Here is a 13,316-nt window from a genome sequence, read left to right as displayed (position 1 = left end):
AAGCATGAACCGGTAGGAAACATAAAATCGGAGTTATAACCCACGTGTACCCTTTTGCGTTTCTTTTTTTGAAGAGTATATATATATTTGATTTCCAGCTATCGGGGTGGTGGGGAGTCACGTTAAGGCTCACGTGATGGTGCAGGACATCTGGTGTTCTAACGGAATCCTGCACATTGTCGATGACATCCTGCACGTGCCCATCCGAAGCATCATGGAGGAGTTGGAGAGAAGACCGTCACTCAGGTGCGTTACAGTTAAAGTTTGTTCTCATTATTGACACCACTAGAGCACATTGATTTATTAATCATCGGTTATTGGAAGTCAAACATTTAATAGCTAGAGATCTTATATATACACCATCCCACAGACAGGATAGTACATACCATAGCCTTTGATATACCACTCTGGCTGGAGTGAGAAATACATGTAGCCTAATGAGCCCATCAGTGGAGATCGATCCCAGACTGGTCGCACATACAATGAGCCTTTACCACTGGCCTACATGAAAATTGTTTTGTTTATCAACACCACTAGAGCATATTGATTTATTAATCATCGGCTATTGGATGTTAAACATTTGGTAATTTTGGCATATAGCCTTGGGAAAGCTGCTACATTTTTTCATTAGTAGCAAGAGATCTTTTATTCGCATCATCCCAGAGACATGATAGCACATACCACAACCTTTGATATACCAGACATGGTGTTCTGGCTGGAGAGGGTTATGGCAACTGTATAACTATTAAGTGGCTAGAACAATAAATAGTTTCATCACCCAGAGTTAGTCATTTATTCATTGTGTTTGTAGTTTGTGTTGTGTTTTCAGCGTGACTCAGGCAATGTTTAAAACGAGGAAGAACATATCACGTGAGCTGTCGGACATGACTCACAGATTCACGGTTTTCATCCCGCACAATGACGCATATGCCAAACTGCCGTGGAACACAGTGGACGGGCTGCTAGGGGAACCTCTGTGGCTGGAAAAGGTAAATCTCCAATGAAATGCAGGCATCGAAATAAGTCAAGAACAGTCATTCAGGTTACCGCGAGGTTACCACATGTAAGAAAAGTCTCGACAAAAATTTCAACGAATGTTAGTTTCCGAACATCAACCAGGCAATGTATTCCAGGGGCCTTATTTAGTAAGCGCTTGCAGTTCAATGCTAAAAGACTTGCAAAGAGGATGCTTTGTTGTCTAACAGAGCCTAAGAGACCTTTGTGAATTAGGCCCCAGGCAACTACATTTCATTTTCTTGCAAGGAATTGATCGATGTTCGCATGCACTTGTGCAATTGCAAGCAATTATAGTCATTTCGCTTTTAAGCAGCGTCCACTAAATAAATTTCCTTCCACATTTCATTTTCTCGTACGAAATTGCACCTATGTTCGTGTGCACTTGTGCAATTGCAAAGAAATTTTGGCAATCCACGTTTAAGCAGCACCCACTAGAAAAATTTAAATCCTGATTTCGTTTTTTGTACCAATGTTTGCGTGCACCGATACTATTTCAGAACGTCCGCACTTTATCGGCGTCAACTAATAGTTGTGGTAACCTATAGGTTACCAGGCTATATTTTGTGGTAACCTGTAAATGGGTTACCAGACACAATGCTTATTTCAATGCCTGAATGAAGTGGGGGGGGGGGGGGGGGGGGGGATATTATAGGAATTGTTTGTAATTTTTGGTGAATTTATCAATGTGTAAAGGTCAAAAATTGTATAAAATCTAGAGGGGTCTTGGAAATTCTTAAAATCCTAGGTTAAAATCTGTGCCTTCTGACACATTTTGGAGGAAAGGACGATTAAAATGCGAGGAAACGCAATGTTCCATGAGAGGAAAACAGCTGATCTGAGGAGAATTCCCACCCCTGTATACTAAATATGTGACTGTTAGACACCGATAAATTCACCAAAAATGGCAAACAATTGTTGTATTTACAAACAACTTATTTCTCTATAAATGCACACATATCAGTTTCTATTTATAGAGTTCTTTCAATTATCATAGGAAGTTTGTGGGACAGGAGGGCATGTGCCTCCCACTTTTCAGATATTATGCTTTATATTTGCTTTATAATAGTGTAAAAGTGTAAATATAAAAGTGTGCCGCCCCCCCACACACACACACACACTTTTTGGCACCTTCCTACGCCACTGGTCAGATATGTATGTAATGATGTCACATTTGATGTAATGACGTTGTTTTCTAAGGTTTATCGATGGAGAACATTTGGTTTTTAATCGATGTCGTCCAATCAGAATATAGGTATGCACATTGTTTAATATACTGAAAAGTTAAATTTGGAATCAACTGTTTTTCAGTATATTAAACACAGGTATGTGCATTTGATTAATGTACCAAAGTGGTAAATTTGGAATTAAATGAACATGTGATTAATATACTGAATCGGTAATTAAATTTTGAATGTACTTTTTTTTTTATTACATTGAACACAGGTACGTACATTTATTCAATATACTGAAAAGGGAAATTTGGAATGATTTATTTTTTCTAAGTATATTAAACAGGAACGAATACATGTATCTGTTCAATATACTGAAAAGGTAAATTTGGAAATAAATTTTAGTTTTCACAAAGGTACACATATGTTTTTAATACACTGAGAAGGTAAATTTTGAATGAACTGGGTTTTTGAGTATATTAAACACAGATAGGCCTACATTTAATGTTTCTTAATGCGAAATAGATGCAATAATGCGAAATAGATGCAATAATGCGAAATAGATGCAATAATGCAAAATAATAATGTGAATAGATGTAATAATGCGAAATAGATGTAATAATGGGAAATAGATGCAATAATGCGAAATAGATGTAATAATGGGAATAATGCGAAATAGATGTAATAATGTGAAATAGATGCAATAATGCGAAATAGATGTAATAATGGGAAATAGATGCAATAATGCGAAATAGATGTAATAATGTGAATAATGCGAAATAGATGTAATAATGTGAAATAGATGCAACAATGCAAAATAGATGTAATAATGTGAAATAGATGCATGAAATAGATGCAATAATGTGAAATAGATGTAATAATGTGAATAATGCGAAATAGATGTAATAATGTGAAATAGATGTAATAATGCAAAATAGATGTAATAATGTGAAATAGATGCATGAAATAGATGTAATAATGCGAAATAGATGTAATAATGCGAAATAGATGTAATAATGCGAAATAGATGCAATAAAGTCAAATAGATGTAATAATGGGAAATAGATGCATGAAATAGATGTAATAATGTGAAATAGATGTAATAATGCAAAATAGATGTAATAATGTGAATAATGTGAAATAGATGTAATAATGCAAAATAGATGCAATAATGTCAAATAGATGCAATAATTTCAAATAGATGCAATAATGCGAAATAGATGTAATAATGTGAATAATGCGAAATAGATGTAATAATGTGAAATAGATGCAACAATGCAAAATAGATGTAATAATGTGAAATAGATGCATGAAATAGATGCAATAATGTGAAATAGATGTAATAATGTGAATAATGCGAAATAGATGTAATAATGTGAAATAGATGTAATAATGCAAAATAGATGTAATAATGTGAAATAGATGCATGAAATAGATGTAATAATGCGAAATAGATGTAATAATGCGAAATAGATGTAATAATGCAAAATAGATGCAATAATGGGAAATAGATGCAATAATGCGAAATAGATGCAATAAAGTCAAATAGATGTAATAATGGGAAATAGATGCATGAAATAGATGTAATAATGTGAAATAGATGTAATAATGCAAAATAGATGTAATAATGTGAATAATGTGAAATAGATGTAATAATGCAAAATAGATGCAATAATGTCAAATAGATGCAATAATGTCAAATAGATGTAATAATGCGAAATAGATGTAATAATGTGAATAATGCGAAATAGATGTAATAATGCAAAATAGATGCAATAATGCGAAATAGATGTAATAATGTGAAATATAATGTGAAATAGATGTAATAATGTGAAATATAATGTGAAATAGATGTAATAATGTGAATTAAAACAAGTATCTGTATAGTATTACTCTCTAAATTGTAACTAATCACTGGCGTAGGAAGTGGGGGGGGGGGGGGCAAAATGGGCATGTGGCCCCGCCCCCTTCATTTTTCAGATATTTTGCTTTATAATAGTGTAAAAGTGTGTAAATATAAAAGTGTGCCGCCCTCCCCCCCCCCCCACACACACACACACACACACTTTTGCACCTTCCTACGCCACTGCAGTAATCTTAATGAGATGTTTTCATCTCAACTGAAAATTCCCCCCAAAAAATTAAATGATGCTAAAATATCCAAAATCAAATTAAGCCATGAGTGTGCATGAAGTCAAATTTGAGAAATCAAACCCTGATTTGTATTGACAGCTGATGAACGCTCACATTGTGAAAGGTGAGGCGAAATACATCGAAGATCTGGCCGACAGACAGATGCTTATCGCCAAGGAGAACACAATTCATATCGTGAAGAAGAACGGGCAAGGTAAGTTGAACAAATAAAACTCTGTTTTGTTTCACAGCTGTACGGGCAGGACGTAGCCCAGTAATAAAAAAGCTTGCATGACACGTGGTCTGTCTAGGATCGATCCCCGTCAGTGGGCACATTGGGCTATTACTCGTTCCAGCCAGTGCACTGCAAGTGGTATATCAAAAGCTGTGGTATGTCCTGTGTTGTCTGTGGGATGGAGCATATAAAAGTTCCCATGCTACTAAAATAAAAATATAGCGGGTTTCCTCTCTAAGACTATATATCAAAATTACCAAATGTTTGACATCCAGTAGCCAATAATTAATGAATTAATGTTCTCTAGTAGTGTTGTTATACAAAACAAACGTTAACTTTTGTTTGACGACACACACCACAAGAAAGAAAGAAATGTTTTATTTAACAACGCACTCAACACATTTTATTTACGGTTATATGGCGTCAGACATATGGTTACGGACCACACAGATTTTGAAAGGAAACCCGCTGTCGCCACTTCATGGGCTACTCTTTCCGATTAGCAGCAAGGGATCTTTTATTTGCGTTTCCCACAGGCAGGATAGCACAAACCATGGCCTTTGTTGAACCAGTTATGGATCACTGGTTGGTGCAAGTGGTTTACACCTACCCACTGATCCTTGCGGAGCACTCACTCAGGGTTTGGAGTCGGTATCTGGATTAAAAATCTCATGCCTCGATTGGGATCCAAACCCAGTATCTACCAGCCTGTAGACCGATGGCCTAACCACGACGCCACCGAGGCCAGTCACACCACAAGAGCATGTTGATTAGTTAATCATCAGCTACTGGATGTCAAACATTTGATAATCCTGATGTAAAGTTGTTGTTGTTTTTAACACAATGATTAGTTGATCATCAGCTACTGGATGTCAAACATTTGATAATCCTGATGTAAAGTTCTTTGTTGTTTTTAACACAATGATTAGTTAATCATCAGCTACTGGATGTCAAACATTTGATAATCCTGATGTAAAGTTCTTTGTTGTTTTTAACACAATGATTAGTTAATCATCAGCTACTGGATGTCAAACATTTGATAATCCTGATGTAAAGTTGTTTGTTGTTTTTAACACAATGATTAGTTAATCATCAGCTACTGGATGTCAAACATTTGATAATCCTGATGTAAAGTTGTTTGTTGTTTTTAACACAATGATTAGTTAATCGACAGCTCTTTGATGTCAAAGTTTTGATGATTTGTGACACGTAGTCTTCAGGTGATGTTTGTTTTGTTTAACGACTCCACTAGAGCACACATTTATTAGTTAATCGTCGGCTACTGGATGTCTGAGTTTTGATAATTATTTATACATATATACATGTGTACATGTAATCTTCAGTTAAGTGGGGGTTTTTTTTAATGACACCACAAGTACCAAAAAAGGAATATAATTATATATAAATATGCATTTATTCCTGTTAGTTTGTTGTATATACATGTATTATTACTGTTGAACTCATGTTTTTATTTTAATCTGTATACAAGGTGAGACGTAAATAATAAAAATTTTGTCTGTCTGTATTTTTTTTTTTTTTTTTTTTCGGCACACCCAAAAATGCCGGGTACTCCATTTATTTACAAAAGGTCACACATTCTGTATATATTTAATGAGTTACTTGACAAAATTACCAGGGTCTCAATGAGTAAATAAAATTTAATATATACAGGTAAAATAAATTTGGAAACATGAATATTATAAAAGATATTATTATCATACATGTGTATGATTTAAAAGTAATAATAATTTTATAAACCCGGTTAACTTAAACATGTTCATTTTAGAATAACATTTGTAATTTAAAGGCATCTGTGCACGTTGCAAGGATGTCTTCGTAGCACCAATATTTTAGGAATTTTTCTCGTCTGTGTGGCTGCTCAACTACAGCAGAATATTCAGTTTCTAGACGATTTTTAACATAACATTTGAAAAGTGCCATTTCATTACATGGCTTATTTTCTTCTAGCATTTTACGCGAGGCCCAAATTGCTGTTCCAAAGAAATATTCCCAAGTTCGACACATTATTGCCAACTTTATGTGATATACCAAATACAATTCTGAATGCATTTAATTTGAAATTAGATCCAAAAGTTTTTTGAAAAAGATATTCCACATCGTTAATAAATTGTTTTGTTTTTGGGCAGTGGAAAAAGGCTTGTAAGACTGTGTCGACGTCATTTGCATTGAAGACACTCTGGCGAGGACACAATCTTCCAATCGCAAAGATGTTTCCTTACTGCAATGACGTTATGAATTATTTTGTAAATTATATCAAAATCTCAATTTTCAATTAACCCAGAATGAATGGTTTTTCCAAAAAAAATTCCAAATAAAGTTTTCACCAAAAGTGTTTTCCCATTTGGCCTTACACAATACGTCTTTATGTATTTTCGTTTGCATGATGGTATACAAGTCCTTCGTGGTCGCGAACTGTACACTGGAGAGCGTCTCGTCGGTATCTAGTAGAAAGATGACGTCCAACTCACCACTGTCAGAGTCTACGGTTTATAGAATCCGTAGCCATTGTCGAGGGAAATTTTCCTTTATATCTGTGTAATGTCTGCCAAAAGTCGTTCGTCCGTATGTGCCAAATGTCCCTAACTAAATTTAGTTATGTTCCTCTTGGTCCTGTTTTGTGGTATGTGTTGATTGACATGTAGACGTTCATACAAGATTTGCTGAACACTATTTATTCAAAAACAAAAACTAAATATTTTGTTTAGTTTTTGGTGTCAATTTATATGTCATAAAAATCACATTTGATATCTAGTTAGCACCCTTAATAATTACAAAAAAATAAACAAATATTTTTTTATTTCATTCCTATCAGTTTAAAAAAAATATATTTATATATATCATTAGAATAAAAATTTATAGTCATTAAAATAGTTAAAATGTTTACTTTTCTTTTTCAGTTTATGTGATCAATAACAATATCTGGGCAAGAGTTGTCACCCCTAATATTCCAACAGCCAATGGGAACATCCATGTGATAGACAGACTGTTGTATGTGCCCCAGGAAACCATAGAGGAAGCACTCGAGAATATGGAAGAACTAAGGTAGGAAACGAGTGTTACTAAATAACACCTGAGTAATAAATAAAATATGAAACTCACTACTATGTATTATCAGGTTTAAGTCCCTCATGAAATAACTTCCTTTTGTCACTGGCTAAAACTTGTAAGAAAGAAAGAAATTTTCACTGGGAACTTAAAACTGAATAACACATACATGCAGGGGTGGAGAAATGGAAAATATTTCACCAGCCTTCCGGACCCGAACCAATAAAAATATACTAGCCCACTAGTATTTCTACTAGTCCGCCAGCCCATAGATCAAAATATTATTGTTTAACAATACTGTAAAACGGCTATTATTCGCGGCAGTAAATTTTCGCGATATAAAAAATGCAGGCAATTCGCGGTTTTTAATTTTCGCGGTGTCATGGTTTTTGTTTTTTGTTTTTTGTTTGTTTGTTTTTTAAATTACTAACACATACAAAACTATACTTTGGTACATAACATTAAATCGACACTAGAGTGGTCAACAGAGGTATACGTAATAGTATCCCTATCTGAGCGACTCCGCTAAGTGCTGCAGTCACATGTGCGACCACACTGTGTATATAATTAATGAAATTAATCCAGGATGTGGTTCAATCAACTCTCCAGAAAGTGTGAAATAAAGACAAATACTTGTACTAGTAATCTTGTTTTAATGTTTAAACACCGGTTGTTAAAAACGTCTCACCTCTTTTGTTTTTGTCACTTGTCAATGACGTTTTTCCGGAAGTTTACAAAACCATTTGTGTCCCTTATTTTGATTGGCCAATTAAAAATGGTTCATTATATTAATTTCTAAATGTTTATTCACAGCTTAACAATAGCAGTAAGAATGTCTGTTCCAAAAATCAACTACATTTATCATTCTTCACAGAAACAGCATTATGGCAGGTTCAATTTGCAGTGGTTAAAAAAAGCACGGACAAACCTGAAACTGTTGGTTTACCTGACCCTTCAACGTGTTTAACGATCGAAGAAGTTATCGACACAGGCCCGCCAATGATGCCATTGATAAATTAAACACTTCTACAAATCGTAAACAAAAACACAGTAAATATAGACTGTATGATGCAGAACAGCATGCCAAAATTGCTAAACTGTTTGGGTTTTTTTTTTTTTCGTTCTAATGGATTATATTATTTGCATAAGTGTAATTTTCGCGGCTAAATTAAAAACGCGAAAATTACACATTCGCGAATAATACCCGTTTTACAGTATACACTTCAAATGATAGATATACATTTGACAAAAACATTATCAATGGCACTTGGTTGGCCAAGTAATCAACATCATGTGAAAAATGAAATAAAGTCTGCCTCCTCCTCTCCCCCAAACCTTGATTAACGAAACAATAAATTTGTTTCAGTATTCTGGAAAAGACAAAGTGTTTCACGTTTATTTCATATAGATTTACTGAATTCAAGTTGCATCCTGAAAATATTTATCAGAACGATCAATTGAAAACACACCTGTGACATACTTTGAACATGAACAAACCAGTTTTAGCTAGTATTAACCTTTCATCGGCTCTGTTTCTCGAATGTCGCGTTTGCACAGTTCGCAACTCTGAAGTCATTTATTCTCAATGCGGTACATGTATTGTGTATTTCATCATAATTCTGAATAGTTTGTTTGAATGGTTTGGGATTGTGACATGGATGATGCAGAGTTGTGGATTCGATGGGGGAAAAAAGTTTACTGTCGTCAGAAAAAAACCAGATTGCCCATCGGACTAGTAGAATATTTACTCACATTTGGTGAGTGGGTGAGTACTTTCTGCACCCCTCCATGCATGTAGTAGGTTTTTAATTAATATGCTCTGTTTATTACCCATATGGTTAAAACAATATCTGGGTAGATATCAAAGTGTTATGTCCTACCAGAACATCAAGTGGGACGTAACACCTCGACGTTACACGATGACATCATACGACTGGTTCACTAAGACATTTCCAGAATGTTTTAATCAAACAAGTTTAGACATAAATTGAAATCGATTAATGGTTAATAAATAGGATATTAAAGTCGCTACCATTTCTTATCATGTTTATGTCCCTCGTGAAATAATTTTCTTTGTCACTGTTTCTTTCTTTCATTTTGGGAATATATTTAGGAACATTTGTATGAAATATCTTCATTTGTGAACTACACATTTATATTATAATTATATACAGTCAATGTTTCTGCCAAAAATAAATTTTTGGGTATGGTGCTGTGGAATTGATTGCAACCACATGCAGTCAACAGGGGATATAGGGGGGGGGGGGGGGGGGGGCTCCACCAGAATGAAAATAGGTTAAGTTTAGGGCTAGGGTTAAGAAAGTCGTACAGATATGATAAAGAGTAATTAATAATTTTGTGAAGAAAAAAAAAAATTGGGTATGGTGCCATACCCGTTTTACACTCTGGCATAAACCCTGTATTGTAAAACCCCTCTAAAACAGACCCTCTGTAAACTAAATCCTCTCAAAACGAGAGGTTTTACACTCTGGCAGAAACCCTGTATTGTAAAACCCCTCCTAGACAGACTCTCTGTAAACTAAATCCTCTCAAAACAAGAGGTTTTACACTCTGGTAGAAACCCTGTATTTTAAAACCCCTCAAAGACAGACTCTCTGTAAACTAAATCCTCTCAAAACCAGAGGTTTTACACTCTGGTAGAAACCCTGTATTGTAAAACCCCTCTAAAACAGACCCTCTGTAAACTAAATCCTCTCACAACCAGAGGTTTTTCATGGTCCCTTTTTAAATGTCAGTACAGAATCGTCCATTTTTAAGTAACAGTACAGAACATATTATAACCTTTTAAACCAGATCCCCTTTAAAACCAAACTTTGTCTTTGTCCTGTGGGTGTCCAGTTTTGAGAGATTTCACTAGTCTTTTGTAATTCATGAAATAATCTTGGATATACAGGTAACATTTTATTTAGTATCGCGTCGTGATATGCTACGCAAGTTGCAGAGATCGCTACACAACTTAAAACATTAAACAATAGTTGCTAATCAATTTTCAATTGTCTACAAATGTCACCAATCAAGATTTTAAAAACAAAATGTTCCCCGATATATTTCAGCATCTTCATGGACTTGATGTCACAAGTTCCAGATTTCCTTACCACCATTCACATGACAGGGAGAAATTTAACGATATTCGCACCGTCTAGCGAATATTTCAAATCTGTACCCAAGGACAGACTGACTAAAATGATGAAGAAACAGCACGTTTTACAAAAGGTAACGACAAGATTTTATGCTAAATGTTTCAGTTATCTTATTTCTGCTTTGAACAAGGACTGTAATAAACTGTTGCTTCTGTTGTGAGACACACTTCAAGAATGTTTTTGTTGTGAGAAAGTGTACCGGGTAATGCTGTGCTATAATGTAACAAAATGTCTTGTGAGAAAGTGTAATGCTGTACAGTAATGTAACAAAATGTCTTGTAAGAAAGTGTTGGGCTGTACAATAATGTAACAAAATGTCTTTTAAGAAAGTGTTGGGCTGTGCAATAATGTAACAAAATGTCTTGTGAGAAAGTGTTGGGCTGTGCAATAATGTAACAAAATGTATTTTAAGAAAGAGTTGGGCTGTGCAATAATGTATTTAAATGTCTTGTGAGAAAGTGTTGGGCTGTGCAATAATGTAACAAAAGGGCTGGGATGTAGCCCAGTGGTAAAGCACCTGCTTGATGCACGATCGGCCTATGAACGATCTCTGTCGGTGGGGCCATTTCTACTAATTCTCATTCCAGCCAGTGCACCACGACCGGTATATCAAAGACTGTGGTATGTACTATCTTGTGAGATCTGTCTGTGGGATTGTGAGTATAAAACAACAATTGAAACTAATGGAAAAATTAAGCAGGTTTCCTCTCTAAGATTATATGTCAAAATTTCCAAATATCTGACATCCAATTGCCAATGATTAATAAATCAATGAGTTCTAGTTGTGTCGTTAAACAAAACAAACTTTACTTTCTTCATGGTAACAGCAGCCAGTGCTCCACAACTGGTGTAACAAAGGCCGTGGTATGTACTATCCTGTGGGATGGTGCATATAAAAGATCCCTTGCTGCTAATCGAAAAGAGTAGCCCGTGAAATGGTGACAGCGGGTTTCCTCTCTCAATATTTGTGTGGTCCTTAACCATATGTCTTACGCTATATAACCTTAAGTAAAATGTGTTGAGTGCGTCATTAAATAAAATGATAATTCTGGTGGCACTTAGTGAAGCCAGAATTAAATGTTTACACTTCATGGTAATGGTATCAGTGGGTGATGAGAGATAACTGCAGACAAAGGGAGAGCTGGCAGTTATATTTCTGGGACATGATCATTCTAAGAACAGCACAGCAACTCCGCTAACCAAATTTTATTGCTTGTAACATAATACTTACTGTGATGAGAAGCAATAGGGATTAGTAAACAGTCAGGTACACAGGTTGTTTAATGGTCAGGTGCAAACAAACTTAATACAAACCTATCGCTTTTTCCAATCTTTGGCCCAGATTTTGGTGAGGTTTATCTCTGTGTTTTTAGAGTGAGGTTAATAAAGGTGTTGTAGCAGTTTATAATTGTATTGGACTGGACTGGACTGATTGTTTACTAAGCTGTTGTAGGTCACGCCTGTCCTGGGCACAGGTACCAGTTTAATTGTGTTATGGATATTAGGTATATATGTCAAAAAGGTGAACGTTAATTAACATGTGTTAATTAATAATGAATCATGTGTTGTTAATTAGCTGCTGAATAAACGCTGGTCACACCAAAGATAGTGCTGTTGTAAATAGTTCAAATTGGTGATTAAACACATTTATACATTCCTTCGTGTTAAGTGTCTTACGCCTCAGTCTTATAGGCCTTTTGTACCATCTGAACTTCACCTTCAGGATCAGAGGTCAAAAGTGCATTTGTATATAATGCCCATGATTACACTGTATTTAAAAAGTAAATCTTTACTTTTCGGCACTGTCATCAAATATTACTAAATAGTAAAATGATTAATTTGGATTCATTATATTTATACCTCAGTTAGTTAAAACAAATGATTTTTTGCTTGTTATCAATTCATAGATTAATATTTTTTGACTTTTTTATATTGTTGAAAGTTGGTTTTGAACACCAAATTCATTATTTAAAAGTGCAAAATGCTGGATGCTTAACTGTTGGTTTAGCATGGTGAAAATCTAATGTTTTTAAAGATCTAGATACTTTGATGTTAGCCTTTTAATGCAACCTAAATTGGGCCCCAACATGATGGCAAGGTAAAAATACATTATAAAGTAAATATAGGTTCATGACTAATTAAACAGCTAGTAATAATATTTACAATATACATAATATTAAGTAATCCATACACTTTTAGAATTTTTGTTAATTTTTAAATAGCCTTAAGAATAATAATATTAAAATTAAAAGACCACTTAATTTATGCGTCCACTAAACACCGTAATTTTGTGTTCAGTTTACAGCTTAAGAGGATGATTTCAAGTTGATGTTATCGATTAGTGGTTATTTGATATACAATGAGAATTTAGCTTTGGACGCTAAATTTCATTAGTGGTAAATGTTTGGGATCCTAACCTTATGGTTAGGAAAAATTAAATTAATGAAAATTAGCAAAAATTACAGTTTGTATACATTTATTTAATATTTTGTTTGTGTGTTTTGTTGTTGTCTAATTTCAATGCATATGTTTTGT

At 34.5% G+C, this 13,316-nt stretch overlaps 1 protein-coding gene across 3 annotated transcripts in view; it reads left to right on the top strand.

The window, feature by feature from the left end:
• Nucleotides 1-13,316, top strand: part of LOC121373221 — a 124,727-nt gene that overhangs the window by 93,488 nt on the left and 17,923 nt on the right. For all 3 annotated transcript variants that reach the window (XM_041499710.1, XM_041499711.1, XM_041499709.1), the window contains 5 exons: nucleotides 99-246; nucleotides 830-989; nucleotides 4,419-4,533; nucleotides 7,473-7,617; nucleotides 10,695-10,854. In XM_041499710.1, coding sequence (XP_041355644.1) covers nucleotides 99-246; nucleotides 830-989; nucleotides 4,419-4,533; nucleotides 7,473-7,617; nucleotides 10,695-10,854 — 728 coding nt within the window. The remainder of the gene's footprint in view (nucleotides 1-98; nucleotides 247-829; nucleotides 990-4,418; nucleotides 4,534-7,472; nucleotides 7,618-10,694; nucleotides 10,855-13,316) is intronic.

The sequence above is a fragment of the Gigantopelta aegis genome, chromosome 5, assembly GCF_016097555.1.
Source record: "Gigantopelta aegis isolate Gae_Host chromosome 5, Gae_host_genome, whole genome shotgun sequence".
Classification (NCBI taxonomy): Eukaryota; Metazoa; Mollusca; class Gastropoda; order Neomphalida; family Peltospiridae; genus Gigantopelta; species Gigantopelta aegis.
The sequence above is the reverse complement of the archived record's forward strand: the minus strand, read 5'-3'. Positions and strand labels throughout refer to the sequence as shown.